The sequence below is a fragment of the Periplaneta americana genome, chromosome 14 (genome assembly GCF_040183065.1).
Source record: "Periplaneta americana isolate PAMFEO1 chromosome 14, P.americana_PAMFEO1_priV1, whole genome shotgun sequence".
NCBI lineage: Eukaryota > Metazoa > Arthropoda > Insecta > Blattodea > Blattidae > Periplaneta > Periplaneta americana.
The window spans coordinates 26,330,359-26,347,594 of NC_091130.1; the positions used below are offsets into that span (position 1 = coordinate 26,330,359).

The window sequence follows — 17,236 nt, forward strand, 5'->3', positions numbered from 1 at the left end:
CACTACATTTTAAAATTTTCAAAGGGAAATGTTCTCTCCTTCTTTCGGACAAGCAATGTTTGTATATCGACAGAGTTCTTTAAACTTTACAATAAGTTACTGGTGCATACGGGCTATTCCAAATGAAATCGATCAGTAAAAAAACTCGCATTTTTTTAATACTCTAATTTTTTCCCTATTTATACAAGGTGCTGAGGACAGTGCATTTTCAAAAATATACTATCGAAAGTCAAACGATTTTCGTACTATTGAGCGACAAATTTAGCGTATTTTATAAAAACAAGCCTCTTTCAGCGCTCAGAACTCTGGAACCATTTACTGCAGAACATTGAACGAGAGCTCATTTTGAAGCTGACATTTGGTAGATTATGTTAAGAAGTAATCCTTATTTTTATTGTATACAGAGAGACAGATAATCTAATTTTACCTACTTTTAGGCTTTTTGCCCATTTGTAAAAATGTAAAAAATATTGAGAAAAAAACCTTGCATTATTAAGAGGGATTCGGCATTGTTTGCTTAGTGGCTCGGCAATAAGTTTCGAGGGTATTAAATAAATTATTTTCACACGCCTGGACTTGAACGGCGCAGTACCGCACGGACTGACCGAGAGCTGAAGATAAGCGAGCGTTGGGCGTCATTTTACTCCTGTGTTTATGAAAACTTGTGATAAAGCTAGCCCAGCTATGCGCTACTAGACGAAACATCACGTGTTTTTCTCCTGGCCTTGCTTGTCTCGGCTAGCTCCCACCTCACAGTCAGCTGGTTACTTCACGCACGTACTATTTATTTTCTGTATTTGATATTTTCAATACTTTCTTATCAACGGTGCACCAGTAAAAATATGTGTTTATTTGTACTTTCAATGCGGAATCTAACCATATATTTTTAAAATACTTTTTCGTTGTCAAAGGCGTCTTAATGAAGAAAAATCTAAATTTATCCATTTCCATAAAAAGTAAGGAAAACTGTTTACATGTCAATATAAACTTTAATTTCTCAGCATCAAAATAAACCATGATTTTGATCATTGGGTGAAAGGGTTTCGGAGCCACAACAGTTTAAAGTTGCTAATTTTATGAAAATACGATAAATTTAAATATTTTAAATTTAAACACCATGAAGTTCTGATGCCTCAAACTTTGCACAAAGCATTGTATCACAGTTGTCAACGGACAGAAAAAGTTTTATTGTATTTAAAAATTGCAAGGTCAATTTTCTCTATATTTCGGTCGATTTGAGATGGAATAGCCCATACATGAAATGAGATACATCTATGTACGTATTGGCATGATTCTCGTCCGCTAGAACATTCCTGATTGCATAAATTACAAAATAGCCTGGATTTTTCTTCAACAGGTACATTTGAGAACTTGGCCTTAACTCTTTCAGTCCGAGCGGGCCCGGGTTCAAATCCTGGTTGGGACAAGTTACCTGGTTGAGATTTTTCCGTGGTTTTCCCTCAGCACATTAAAAACAAGTGCTGGGTAACTTTCGGCGCAGGACCCAGTACTCCTTTTATGAATGTGATTTGAATTAGCCGGAGTAAAAGAAAGTAGCCCACAAACATTACACTTACCTAAATACAGTATAGAATTGAATTGGAATAACAACGAAACACAACTGAATTGTGTATTAATAGTAATATTAATACCGGTATTACTAATTAATTATTAATTCACAAGCCTAGGTACGTGCATTTTCATCAGTTTCCTTTACTGCAAATTTAAATTATTGCTGCCAACATAACAGCTAGAAAATAACTGCCACTTGTAGGATTTGTCAGTACCCGAAATTAGAAACGAAGTTGGTAAAAGGAAATTCAACCTCAGAGCTAGAAAATCACTATAATCTACTAGCATGTGTAGTAATAGGAGGAAAATGGTTAGGTTTCACTCTTACAATCTTACTAATAAACCGTGTATAGTTTTTATACGACACTTATGCAGAGTTGAGACAGAAAACGTTACTAATAAACCATGCATAAGCAATGGATGTACCATCAGGCTGTAACTATACAATGGGAATTGCTTTGCAGTAGTTATATACACGAAACCCCTTGTTTAAGAGTTTCATATAGAGAAAAAAAATGGCCGCCTCTCTAACAGCTGTTCGTACCGACTTTCATTTTATGATGATGGCTGCCTTGTAACCACAGAAGAACAAACCAAAGAGCACAGAATAATTAGAATAATATTGCTATAGCTTGTACTCTTTGACCAAAATATAGTGTGCTAATCGATTAGAGCCAGTTGTATTATCGATACTTAACACGCCACACTAGAGCGCTCTACCGGATGCAATAGAGAACCTCAGATATTCTATTACCTTTCGAAACGAAGTAATGACGAAACTATGACGTAGCTGTGTAACAGTTATACTGTTATACACGACGTATGTAGTGATTATTAGTAACAAATTTACACACGACGTATAAACGAGCTACTCATGGTACAAGACAGTTAAACGTATGTATATAGAATTTTTATTAGTAAGACGGTTAGGGTATTAAGTAAGCTGATCCAGACCATAGATGTGAGTTCGAAATTCTCTTGATTACGTGGTTAGGTTTTTCCGAGGATATTCTAAACTGTAAAGTAAATGTTAGGTAATTCCAAAGCGAATCCTCGGACTCATTTACTGTCCAAACGAGAGGATATGTCGCATCCTAGTTTCCCCCTTCCATTTCTTCTGGTCCCTTTGTAAGGGATAGTGGCTGGGCTGTAGGTTCTTTATTGAAAATGCGGGGACATAATTTTATTTTTACTAACATTTTAATATTAACCTGGCCATACCTTTCAATTAACGGATCGAGAACCGGAAACACCGTTTGCTACCCCTTTCCACGACTGGAGTTCGATGATACTGGCGTAAAATACAAACAAATCACTTTACTAGGTACAGGAGGGAAGAAAAGTAGTTCATCCATTTACGTAAACTAGGAAATATCGCGATTTTGAGTTTGATAATTCTCATTAGGTTTTTGTTTAATCAAAATACAGTACTGAATTAACAATAAGTGTTTTTACTCACGAACTGAGCTATCCATGTGAATGTATTCATTATGCAGTGTATATTATACTGTCTACAGCACATTAGCTACAATATAGAGAATGAAGTTGCATTTAAAAATAATCATAATATGGATATATAAACACATTTTTTAAACTGGTGGCCGTTCATTTCGATACAGACTTCAGTTCTTTTGTGCATATTATCGCACGATAGACTATTGTATCTAATTCCAATTATTACCTGTTTCGTTCTCCGTACTGGTAACTCATGTTGAAATAATTCTGTACCTACTCTATAAAAGAGTACCTTACGTACTGTAAATTCAAACTTCACTTCTGTCCGACCTTCACAGATAAAATTATTTAGACATGCTATCTACTGCCCTCCAAGTGGTTATGTCGCAGGATCGTAGAAAGGGGGGAAATCACGTGACAGTTAATTACTCAACAAGGTTCTTTTATTTAAGTTATTTTAAAAAGTTGTATAATATTAAGTAGACGTCCAATTCCTAACAGAAATTATTGTTTTCAGAAAAGATCTAAGACAGCCCAGCCACTAGACGTTACAGAGGGGCGAGCAGAAGCAAGTGGGGGAAATCGGGATGTGACGTAAGCAAACGGAAGACAGTACCTGTGCAAAAATATTATTCAATATTGAAAGCTCTTTCGTTACTGGAAAACGCGAACATATTTCTGAAACATACTATACTCACTAACTCACTGCGGTCTTGGTTCTGTGTGCAGGACAGTTGGAACGTCATTAGTAGAAGGGGTGGGAGTGAAGTAAATTCAAAAACTCATGTACAATAAAAATTGATGTAAAAATAAAATGATGTCCCTGTATTTGCTGTACGAAACCAGGAAGTGTACTTAATATTATACAAGTGTTTAACATAATAAAGTCCACACCTGTGGAGTAACGGTCGGGGCAAGTTATCTGGTTGAGGTTTTTTCCGGGGTTTTCCCTCAACCCAATATGAGCAAATGCTGGGTAACTTTCGGTGTTGGACCCCGGACTCATTTCACCGGCATTATCACCTTCATTTCATCCAGACGCTAAATAACCTAGATGTTGGTAAAGCGTCTTAAAATAACCCAATAGAATAAAAAACATAAAACGTAATAAAAAAGGGGGGTACCTCCGTTAAGTGTCATGTGATTTTCTCCGGTTCGACAGCCCTGCTGCACAACCACTCGGTGGACAATAGCTACTGAGGCAGATGACATTGCAATTGATACAGCGTCCTTAAATAGCATTAAAAGGCCAATCAGAATAGTCCTAACCGCTAGAGCACAGAGTAATTGCAGTATGTAATTTGCTACGGGAAATTCATACTGGACTTTTTGACAACAGTCGTCACAAACTTGTTTTGGGCATCCCTCGTAATGACCTGTTTTACGACTGATGCTTCAGGACGTAGACCTGAATGAAATTAGGCAACGCAGGAAGCTTGTTGACAGAGCACTCTTCAGTGTTTGTAGTGTAATCAACGCATGCGCGTAAAAAGACAACAATGAGAGGACCTCCATTCACAATCTTGACGCGGGAACTGTGGGTTTCATAGTTGGTAAGACCGAATTTTCCTAATAATAATAATAATAATAATAATAATAATAATAATAATAATAATAATAATAATAATAATAATTTTCAGGATTCTGTAGCCTTTCTCCGTTCTTCTCTATTCTCCAATGTTCCATTTTCTAAACCCATTTCTCTCATTGTTCTAATTATTTCTTGTGTCCATGCCAATTTTGGTCTTCCTCTCTTCCTTTTTCCTGTTGGAATTCATTCACACATCTTCTTCGGCAATCTATCTTCCGTTAGGCCTATATGGCAAAACCTTCTTAATATTCTCGCACTCGCACTCTCATTTTTTCTCTTGTAACAGTATCATAATCTTCCACAACTCCGTCAAAAATCAATAATAATAATAATAATAATAATAATAATAATACTTATGGCTTTTAAGGAACCCGGAGGTTCATTGCCGCCCTCACTTCAGCCCGCCATCGGTCCCTATCCTGAGCATCTATCATCATATTCCACCTCCCTCAAATCCATTTTAATATTATCCTCCCATCTACGTCTCGGCCTCTCCAAAGGTATTATTCCCTCCGGCCTCCCAACTAACACTATATGCATTTCTGGATTCGCCCATGCGTGCTACATGCCCTGCCCATCTCAAACGTCTGAATTTAATGTTCCTAATTATGACAGGTGAAGAATACAATGCGTGCAGTTCTGCGTTGTGTAACTTACTCCATTCTCCTGTAACTTAATCCCTCTTAGCCCCAAATATTTTACTAAGAACCTTATTCTCAAATACCCTTAATCTCTGTTCCTCTCCAAAATAAATAATATTCTGCTTGTAATATACAAAACTGTGAGAAACTCATCACAAAACATGCCTTTTTTCCCTGATTTTTATGATTATGGCTGCCTAGTAATCACAGAACAATATTGCTGTAGCTGTACTCTTTTATCAAAATACAGCATGGTAATCGATCAGGCCCAGTTGTACTATGAATACTTAGAGCGGCACGGTAGCTTACACTATCGGATGCAATAAAGAATCTCAGTTTTTCTGTTATCTTTTGTAATGAAATAATTATGAAACTATGACGTAGTTCTATAACAGTTGTACTGTTATACACGACATATATAGTGAGTACTAGTCAGGAATTTACACATAACTTAAAAACGAACTATTGACTGTATAAGTATAAGGCAGTTAAACGTCTGTATAAGAGGTTTTATTAGGTAAGAAAGACTGTAAATTAATAGGTGTACAGTAATTCTCCAAGCTTTTACTGTGTATTCACTGAAGTTCAATATAAGCTTCTCTAGTAAGCCAGGCAGATATCTAATCAAGTAATCAGTATTCAGATTCCTGCCACACACAATCGCCGTCAGGACTATGGAAGTCACTAAATTAAATAATAATTCTCCAAGTTTTATTTTTCGTGTACTCATTGAAGTTATACCATTATATTATTATGATAAATTATGTGGGCTCCTTTGGGAGCCTGGCAGATACGAAAGCGGTACTCCAATTCCTGCTATACCATCACGACGAAGACCACCAACACACTATCATCACCATCACCAATTAAAACTATAGAGCCCACTTTGAAACATCATTCATACATCAGCAATGAATTACTTCTGGCGATTTCTCTCAAGTCAAATGTTTTGTTTCGTCAGCTGACTGTCGCTTTGCGCAATCTCTTCCGGCACAGCGTTGTCATGGTTACTTGCCGTGTTTCCTTTTATTGCACTCTAAATTGCGTACGTAATGACTTGTCTTAAATCGTTGACAGCTCTGAGTGGCGGAGTATGTCATCTGATTGGGAAACACCTAAAATAAACGTTTTGTAGTGCTCAGCGGAGTGATAAATTCTGCACCAAAGGAGTCTTTAACACGCCGAACTCCCGCTGTGCCCTCGTTCCAGGAGAAATTACTGAACTTGAAAGATTTAGAGTACCGATACAAGTGTAATTATAAAACACGGTTTCGTAAAGATAAACAAACTTTCAACTGCTTCTACCTAACGTTTAGTTTGCAGTCGGTTCGATAAATAAGATATATCGATGGTGATGGAATAGCAACCTCGTATGTCAAAATATTCAATTTTACAGAAAAGCGAAGAAACATATCAATATCTTAATAGCTGACATAAGCGTGTATTTAAGGGGACAATTGGACGGTGATTAGCAATAGTGATCCAAGAGCCAATAGCCTGTTTCGAGATATTGGCCATTGAAATAAATGTGTTTTTTTTTTAACATTTTATGCAAGAAGTATTATAACATTCACACTATTACAAAAAATAGCACAAATAATGCCAAAAAAAAGCTAACCGATTTTTAATAAGAGACCAGCAGTTGAATTAATATTTCAAAGCAAAATAAATAAAAGAATTTATTCAGATATCGCATTCTTGATTTTTTCCGAGTTAAATTAGTCTGCATTCAACAGATTTGTGCAAATATCTCATTTTTTTTCAAATTGTCGGTTGGTCTATTATTGCGAAATTCCGTCCAATTATGTGATTTTGAAACTTCTACAATTTTCACCCAAAATTTATGAATTTTAAACTATAGGTACAGTAGTGTCAAAAAAACCGGACCGACCCTTGTAGCTGATTTCAGAGCCTTGTTCACTCCAGAGCATGGTAACTAAGACTTTCGTGGTCCGTATCTGCCTGGGAGGGAAACTTGTTTTGTTCTTTATTCAAATTTATTCCCAATACCAGTCTATCGTGCTCTGGAGTGAACAAGGCTCTGAAATCAGCTACAAGGGTGGGTCCGGTTTTTTTTGCCACTACTGTACATAAACATGCCTATTACTTTCATCTGTACAAAATTTAGTGCAATTATTTTTTTTATTTATTTTAGTAGGTTATTTTACGACGTTTTATCAACATCTTAGGTTCTTTAGCGTCTGAATGAGATGAAGGTGATAATGCCGGTGAAATGAGTCCGGGGTCCAACACCGAAAGTTACCCAACATTTGCTCATATTGGGTTGAGGGAAAACCCCAGAAAAACCCTCAACCAGATAACTTTCCCCAACCGGGAATCGAACCCGGGCCACCTGGTTTCACGGCCAGACGCGCTAACCTAACGGTTAGCGCGTCTGGTGTTAGAACTAATAAATTTGAAATTATATTTTAGAATTATATATTTTATATTGACGTCACTAAAAAAATTCCTTGCAAAAAAGTTTTCAAAATTTTAGGTTTTTACTGACTCAAAAGCTCAAAAATATTTACAGGAATATAAATTAATAAGATTTTTGAGCTCAGTCTAAACAGAGAATCACAAATTTTAAGTGGATTTTCTTAATTTTTCACCATTATTTCACCATAGTATCCCCTTAAATCTCCTCTTGTAAAGTTTGTATGCATGCCTTGACATAAAACGTCTTTGCAGAAGATTCAGAAAGATTTTTTTGATAGGGATAAAGTGAAATCTCATTTTGTTCATTTCTTGACATAAGAGCTTGCTGCTCAACACCATCGATATATTCTGGATGTTTCCAAGCTGTAATTATAAACTTACAAACGTTCTCTTTGGCATAATTTACAAAACGGTTCTGGGTTTCGTTGTTCTGCATATTAAATGTTTGGGGTAAATATGATCTCAGCATCATGGGGATATTAAAATCATTCAAACACGAGTATTCTATTTCCATTCCTGCAATAACACGGTAGGCTCTATAATACAATATTATACAAGCAAAGATATTCAAATATAGGCCCCAAAAGTTGACATGATGTTATGGCTACCACCTTACGAAGATGGCTCTAGTCGCGTCTGTGGTCAGTGCTAGGACGCTGGTCTTTCATTCAGGGTTCGATTCCCGGTCTGGTCGTGATGGAATATGATGGACAAAACCGATGTACAGTTTTCTCAGGTACGACTACTCACGATTTTCTCTTCCATTCCAACAACTCTCCAACCCCCCCCCCCACTCCATCTAACGTCAGTAACAGTTAAAAGTATTTTGTGGTGAAGTCTTTGAGATAGAAAGGGTTTCCAATGGTAAGATAGTTTTTAAGAATTTCGGACACCGGGTGCTGAGGTTGAATGCCTCGTCTGGGGATGTGATCACTCCCTGTAGGGCTGAGGCAAGATGGCCAGCTTGTCAACGCCGGACAAGTCGGAATTCGATGAAATCTGTCAGTCTTAAGTCTGGGAAAGTGAGAAGCAACTTACATGTTAGCCATTTCGATAGCTTCTTTCATTACTCCGCAATTTACATACGAGTACATCCGTCATCAGTTTGCTCCGCAATTTACATAGGGAATTAACGACCGATCTAATCTTATTCTGGAATCTACAAACTTACATACTTACTTACTGGCTTTTAAGGAACCCGGAGGTTCATTGCCGCCATCACATAAGCCCGCCATTGGTCCCTATCCCGAGCAAAATTAATCCATTCTCTATCATCATATCCCACCTCCCTCAAATCCATTTTAATATTATCTTCCCAACTACGTCTCGGCCTCCCTAGAGGTCTTTTTCCCTCCGGCCTCCCAACTAACACTCTATATGCATTTCTGGATTCGTCCATACGTGCTATATGCCCTGCCCATCTCAAACGTCTGGATTTAATGTTCCTAATTATGCCAGGTGAAGAATACAATGTGTTCAGCTCTGCGTTGTGTAACTTTCTCCATTCTCCTGTAACTTCATCCCTCTTAGCCCCAAATATTTTCCTAAGAATCTTATTCTCAAACACCCGTAGTCTCTGTTCCTCTCTCAAAGTGAGAGTCCAAGTTTCACAACCATACAGAACAACCGGTAATATAACTGTTTTATAAATTCTAACTTTCAGATTTTTCGACAGCAGACTCGATGATAAACGTTTCTCAACCGAATAATAACAGGCATTTCCCATATTTATTCTGTGTTTAATTTCCTCCCGAGTATCATTTATATTTGTTACTGTTGCTCCCAGATATTTGAACTTCTCCACCTCTTCAAAAGATAAATTTCCAATTTTTATATTTCCATTTCGTACAATATTCTGGTCACGAGACATAAGTGGAATCTACAAAACTTCGGAAAATCCAACGGATGTAGGGCGAACAAGGGCCACTGGGTTCCAACCATCGCGTCGAAAGGCAAGCCATGTCGTACCTGGCGACGGCCTTTGCCCCTAAGGAAAAACGCTCCCGGTACCCATGTCTGAGAGGAAGCTTTGTAAACCCCAGGCCACAGAGAGGTGAGAAATATCAATTGAGAAATTTTAAACATCATAGGGACTCGAACACGCGACATTCTGAGTTGCAGCACAAAAATAATATAAACTAAAAACAGAAAAAAAAAAGTATATAATTAAAAGAGAGACAGACATGCAGACAGGCAGATAGTGCTGAATTAATATACAAACAAAAATGAAGAGATGCAACGACCGTTACCCTTGGTGATGTTAGCGCTGTCCCCTGAGATAAGAGAGGATCTCGAAGGTCATGTTGTTTGGGATGAGTGTTTGTTTACAGTTAATCTAACGAATAAATAAACATAAATCCATTTATAACTTGAAACATGTTAACACAAGTGCTTGTTTGTAGAAGTTTGTAAACACTAGCAGTGCAGACCAGTTGCCGTCAATTTACTCAGAAGGAAAATGTGGTAAAATGTGGTGAAAGACTAGAGTAGAGGATAACTTGAAACTTGAGAAAGATTAATGTAACAAAAACCTTAAGTCCAATTAATAACAACGGAGGATTTCCTGGAATTTGCCACCCAATATAGGAAAAAAGGACTTTGAATTCAAAATCTTCGGTGTAAAATACAGCAGTTAAAATCCGACAGAGTACAGTTTGTACGAGTAAGAGAAATATATTTTTTTTCTTGCGTGGCTTTCACAAAAGCTAACCAAATTTAAGTTACACTATTTTCAAACCTATGTTTAAAATCAAATGTAAATCTAAATCCAAAAATATAAAAATATAAACCACTGTAACTCTAAGTTTAATTCTAGATTTGAGACTATAAATGTATTCCTTTCAGTCTAACAATGAAGAGCCATAGTGGGCCAAGCGCCATAATCGGCCAAGCGCCATAATGGGCCAAGCGCCATTTATTAAAAACGGAGAAAGCAAGGGTTAAAGTTAAGTGAATACCATAGTTTAATGAAGACTAACATATAATTTACTTTCAATATGTATACTTTTACATTACTTGCTATATGTTTCCATTGAATTATAGTAATAAGTTAATTTTAACACCTGTTTTCTACGGTTTTAGTAAATGGGGCTTGGCCTACTATGGTTCTGAACCCTTCAAATGTGAACACTCCTATCCAATTCGAAAGCCTTTAATGTAAACAGATGTAAGTTTAAGTTTTACATTTCAGTATATAAATCAATGTGTGGGAGAGGTAAAAAATTTTAAATATATTAAATTTTAAATTTAAATCTGCAAGTCAAGTTCTATAATCTGATTTTGTATCTACAATTACCGTCACTTATGGAGCTTATTTTCGAAGACATTCTGAGCAAAAATGTAATATAAACATGTGTCCTAATCTCAATATTTTCAGAGTTACATTAATTTGAAGTTGTAGTTTTAAGGGTAAAAGAGTATTACAGATAAAGAATGAACTATTCAGAAGTATCATTTCTTTAATTAGCTAGTATTCTGAAGCTAAAAATGTGTTCTGAATTTCATAGTAGCTTCGTACAGATTTTTTTCCTATTTTTAACTACAAAATTACATTTTCTTACGCATTTATCACAATTGCTACAAATCGCGCCGGTCTTTTAAATTGTTCAATACTGTGCATTCGGATAAAGAATGAATTTCCTAAAGTCGTATGATTTGTAACAATTTTTGTGATACGTGCGTAAGGATTATGTAATTTTTAGTTAAAAATTGAAAAACAAAATCTGTACAAAGCAATTAACAACACATTTTTAGCTTTAGAATACTAGTCAATTAAAGAAATGATACTTCTGTGTTTATAATATTTTTAACCCTTAAAACTAAAGAAAAAAAGGTACTTTGCTAACAACTTCTAATTGTCTGTCTGTCTGTCTGTCTGTCTGTCTGTCTGTCTGTCTGTCTATCTATCTATCTATCTATCTATCTATCTATCTATCTATCTATCTATCTATCTATCTATCTATCTATCTATCTATTTAACCTGGTAGAGAAAAGGCAATCATGCCTTCTCTTTCCCTCTAGTAGGGGATTACAAGTACAATATTAAGAATACAATTACAATTATAATTACAAATTAGTGTAACTTTGAAAATATTGAGATTAGGGCACATATTTACGTTTTTTTTTTTTTGATCAGAATGTCTTCGGGAATAAGCTCCGTAAGTGGCGATAAATCCTTGTGAATCATCCTATAGGCCTATATAACTATTTGTACATACATCTGAATTTATGAAAATGCCTTGTGAATATATAGTTTTCCTTCTTTTGCAGGGTGTACGAAGGTTTATACCAAGAGTTCGCACCTCAAGGCGCACCAACGGATACACACGGGTGAGTACTACTTTGTTTTCGACAGCCGTGCTACTCAATGAGATCCAGTTTTTATGCGAATATTTTCCACCAGTTGAAGGTCTTTTCGTAACAAATCACACACAAGCTTCGAACTCCAGTGCTTCCGGGTTTCTGTCAAGTTTGACGATACAGAACCAAACACTGTTTGTTACACTCCCATTTAGGGTGTCCATCATCTAGTCACGGTTTACCAAAGATTTAATAATCAACCTTTACTTTTGGAAACCACATTCGCGTAAACGTCTACCACGCTGTCACAGCGAGCAGATCCCAATTTGGTGCTTTTCAACTTTTCGTGATTGCGGTCACAAGTGACGGCCTGCCGTGAGCGGGACACAAATTACGAGCAAACATAACGGGAATGCCACGCACCAGGGATGTCCAGAGACTCAGGCTTCCGTTCAGAAATGCCTGTGGAATATCGTAGTTTTATACAGGGACATCATTTTATTTTTACTTCAATTTTTATTGTACCTGAGTTTTTGAATGTACTTCACTCCCACCCCTTCTACAAATTAAGTTCCAACTGTCCTCCACACAGAATCAAGGCTGCATATAGTAAAAAGCACTGAATTAGTGAGTATAGTACGTTCCAGAAATATGTTCGCGTTTTCCAGTGACGAAAGAGTTTTCAATATTGAACCATATTTTCGCACAGGTAGGACCTACTGTCCGTTTGCCTACGTCGCATCCCGATTTCCCACACCTGCTTCTGCACGCAACTCTGTAAAACCTGGGCTGTCTTAGCTCTTTTCTGAAAACATTAATTTCTGTTAGGAATTGGACATTTACGTAATATTATACAACTGTGTAAAATAACTTAAATAAAAGGGCCTGTTAAGTAATTAACTGTCACGTGATTTTCCCCCTTTCCACGATCCTGCGGCATAACCACTTGGACGGACAGTAGATAGCATGTCTGAGTAATTTTATCCTTGCGGGTCGGGCAGAAGTGAAGATTGAATTTACAGTACGTAAGGTACTCTTTTGTAGAGTAGGTACAGAATTATTTCAACATGAGTTGCTAGTACGAAGGAAGAAACTGGCAATTAGAATTAAATGCAATAGTCTATAGTGAGATAATATGCACAAAAGAACTGAAGCCTGTATCGAAATGAACCATTTTCAAAAATTTGTTTAAATATCCATATTATGATTATTTTTCAATTTAACTTATTTCTCTATATTGTACGCTAATGTGCTATAGACAGTATAATATACACTGCATAATGAATACGTTCGCATGGATAATTCAGTTCGTGAGTAAAAACACTTATTCTTAATGCAGTACTGCAATTTGATTAAACAAAAAACCAATGAAAATTATCGAGCTCAAAATTACGATATTTCCAAGTTTACGTAAATGGATGAACTATTTTTCTTCCCTCCTATACCAAGTAAAGTGATTTGTTTGTGTTTTATGCCAGTATCATCGAACTCCAGTCTTGGAAAGGGGTAGTGAACGGTGTTTCCGGTTCTCTAAAGGTATAGCCAGGTTAATATTAAAAATGTTAGTAAAAATAAAATGATGTCCCTGTAGATTAGCAGAAATCTACTTGAGAGACGCAACATGGGTAAATATCACAGAAGCAGGACTGATCCAATTACCTAGCAAAGTTATGACAATTTCAGGGGTTTTTAAACCTTTTATGCTCGACCATGCCGAAATGTAGTAAATATACACCTGGTAGGAGCCCTTTAATGGACCTCATTAAAGTACACCTATTCATTAAAGTTCAGGTTTTTCACCAATCAGAAAGCAATATGAAAGCGCAAGTATCTATTATTCTCGGAAATGCAATCGAAAGACAACTAGCGAAACGTCACGGAGGTTGGAAATCCAATACTGTTGCAGAAGGTTATTTTCTGTTACTATAATAAGTAGCGTTAATTGTAAATAATATTCAAATAAATTCAATTTGTCATCTCGTTTTTCAATGTCTAAATCAATTTCCAGGTTATATCAAGATTAATGTTCATTTTACTCTCTAGATTATATCAAGGTCAATGATATTTGTTCCTCGGAAAAAATCAATACTTTCACGTCTGCGCACATCTCACAATATACGAGCTTGCACAAGGTCACTTCCGCTCTCCAGTCAGATAAGAATAATATGAATACTTATGAATAATTTCAAGTTAGAAATATGGTCGAGCATAAAAATTCGTATGAAACTTGCCTATAATTTTCATACGAGCGTCTTAATTACTACCATTATAGGCTCGTTGCATAATGTACTATTATGTTATTGTCTCACTTCCGAGTGGGTCGGACTTCTTGTCACTGCAGTTCATATTCTTGTTACACTGAATTGTGTGCACTCAAAGTTGGGTTCTAGCGTCTTGTCAGCCCATTTGAATTGGTAGATATAAATGGTAGAATTGTGACGGTGTGTGTATGGTTCCTGGGGTAGCTTAGTTGGTAGAGCATTCGTGAGCTAAGCGAAGGGCCACAGGATCGATACTCGGCCCCGGAAAAATTTTTCCCTTGAAATTATTCAAGTCTGCTTCACAGGGAGCTTCTATCCGAAAGCCAGATTATAATAATTTCCTTATTTATTTTACTAGCATTGCCCCACAAATGTATTCCATATTTTATAATAATATCAAAGAAGGCACAATATTGTGCACTTTTTAAGAATTTAGCGGTCAATTAACACAATTTACTTTGACTATTTAGTTATGCGACGTCATTACATTTTCGGCCAAAGAAGTGTAATGAAATTTTGAATTCCAACCAATCATAGCTGCAGAAATTATCGTGATGTATGACCATCATGATAATTTCTGCAGCTCGATTTATCACTATCAATTTATCGCATGGTCGTTCTTTTGTTTAGTCAGAGTCGCCAACTGTTTCCACGTAAATCGATGAGCATGAATCCATTGTACTAAATAAAGTGCGAAATCCTACTTCCACATCTACATCTTCATTTTCTATTTTCATGTCCATTGTATCTAAAGAAAATGAAACTCCTTTATAACAATTGAATAATTGTTCATTTAATTAATGTATTAATGAGGTTAGTAAATTTCGAGGAATATCACTTTTGTTGACGTCGTAAAAAATTTTGTCCAATATTCTTTTGAGAAGATTAACTCCATATGTACGTGAAATTATTGGGGATTATCAGTGTGGTTTTAGGCGAAATAGATCAACTATTGACCAGATATTTTGTATTCGACAGATAATGGAGAAAAAATGGGAGTATAAGAGTACAGTGCATCAGTTATTCATAGATTTAAAAAAGGCATATGACTCGGTTAAGAGAGAAGTTTTATAAGATATTCTTATTGAATTTCGTATTCCCAAGAAACTAGTTCGATTAATTAAAATGTATCTCAGTGAAACGTATAGCAGAGTTCGTATAGGTCAGTTTCTGTCAGATGCGTTTCCAATTCACTGTGGGCTAAAGCAAGGAGATGCACTATCACCTTTACTTTTTAACTTTGCTCTAGAGTATGTCATTAGGAAAGTCCAGGATAACAGAGAGGGTTTGGAATTGAACGGGTTACATTAGCTGCTTATCTATGAAGGTGACGTGAATATGTTAGGATAAAATCCACAAACGATTAGGGAAAACACGGAAATTTTACTGAAAGCAAGTAAAGAGATGGGTTTGGAAGTAAATCCTGAAAAGACAAAGTACATGATTATGTCTCGTGACGAGGATATTGTACGAAATGGAGCATTAAAACTGGAAATTTATCTTCTGAAGAGGTGGAGAAGTTCAAATATCTGGGAGCAACAGTAACAAATATAAATGATACTCGGGAGGAAATTAAACACAGAATAAATTTGGGAAATGCGTGTTATTATTCGGTTGAGAAGCTCTTATCATCCAGTCTGCTGTCAAAAAATTTGAAAGTTAGAATTTATAAAACATTTATATTATCGGCTGTTCTTTGTGGTTGTGAAACTTGGACTCTCACTTTAAGAGAGGAACATAAGTTAAGGGTGTTTGAGAATAAGGTGCTTAGGAAAATATTTGGGGCAAAGAGGGATGAAGTTACAGGAGAATGGAGAAAGTTACACAACACAGAACTGCACGCATTGTATTCTTCACCTGACATAATTAGGAACATTAAATCCAGACGTTTGAGATGGGCAGGGCATGTAGCACGTATGGGCGAATCCAGAAATGCATATAGTGTGTTAGTTGGGAGGCCGGAGGGAAAAAACCTTTAGGGAGACCGAGACGTAGGTGGGAGGATAATATTAAAATGGATATGAGGGAGGTGGGATATGATGATAAAGAATGTATTAATCTTGCTCAGGATAGGGACCAATGGCGGGCTTATGTGAGGGCGACAATGAACCTCCGGGTCCCTTAAAAGCCAGTAAGTAAGTATTAATCAGGTTATTTGTAACTAGCTGTACCCGTGCGCTCCGCTGCACCCGTTGGAAATAAATATAAAGTAATTACATAATTAAAATAGGACATTTGATCCAGGGAACATTCGTGTTTGATATAAGGATAAATCGTTTATTGTGTTACTTAATTTAAATTGTATTTGCATAATTAAAATGCGATCATTTTGATCCAGAGACCACTCATTTGGTCATAAAAATTATTTTAGGAAATACAGGAAACGAATGTACAGAATAGCCTACCAAGTTTTCTGTGCATAAGAAGCTATTTTAATCTTACCTGTCCTCGATTCACTCAGAAGTTACTGTAATAACATTATAGCATTATGTCCATCTAGAGGAACTATACTTTCCAATGGTGAATTAATAATTAATTATACATATCGGTTAATTTAGCTTCCGATATTACTTCATACAAACACAGAAACATTATCTGTAGGCTATCTTTCATAGCTTTCGAGTGTTGCTGTCCAAGGCCCCTTATAGAGGAAGTCATTCGTTTTTTAATTCATTACACGGCCTTAGATGGCAATTATTTCAATTTTAAAACTCATTTATCTCATTAAATATCAGTCCTATCAAAATTTTTCATGGAATAAAATTTATCGAAAATTATTTTTAAAGAAACATTTGTTATGTAACATTTTTCATAAAAATCAATAATAAGCGAGATATTTCGATTTATTTATTAGTTCAGGCCCCCTTATAACCCACCTTTGAAATAATGTATTTTGAATGCCATATAGCCTAAAATCTAAGTTACAACGAACTTAATTTATATTCCAATTTTCATCGAAATCCGTTCAGCCATTATCG

The 17,236-nt window shown here is 36.1% G+C and overlaps 1 protein-coding gene across 1 annotated transcript in view; it reads left to right on the top strand.

The window, feature by feature from the left end:
* The window catches only part of LOC138713204 (dendritic arbor reduction protein 1-like), a 528,115-nt gene that overhangs the window by 408,989 nt on the left and 101,890 nt on the right, over window positions 1–17,236 (top strand). Inside the window, exon 3 of the mRNA XM_069845107.1 lies at window positions 11,968–12,027. Within this exon, the coding sequence (XP_069701208.1) occupies window positions 11,968–12,027 (60 nt within the window). The remainder of the gene's footprint in view (window positions 1–11,967; window positions 12,028–17,236) is intronic.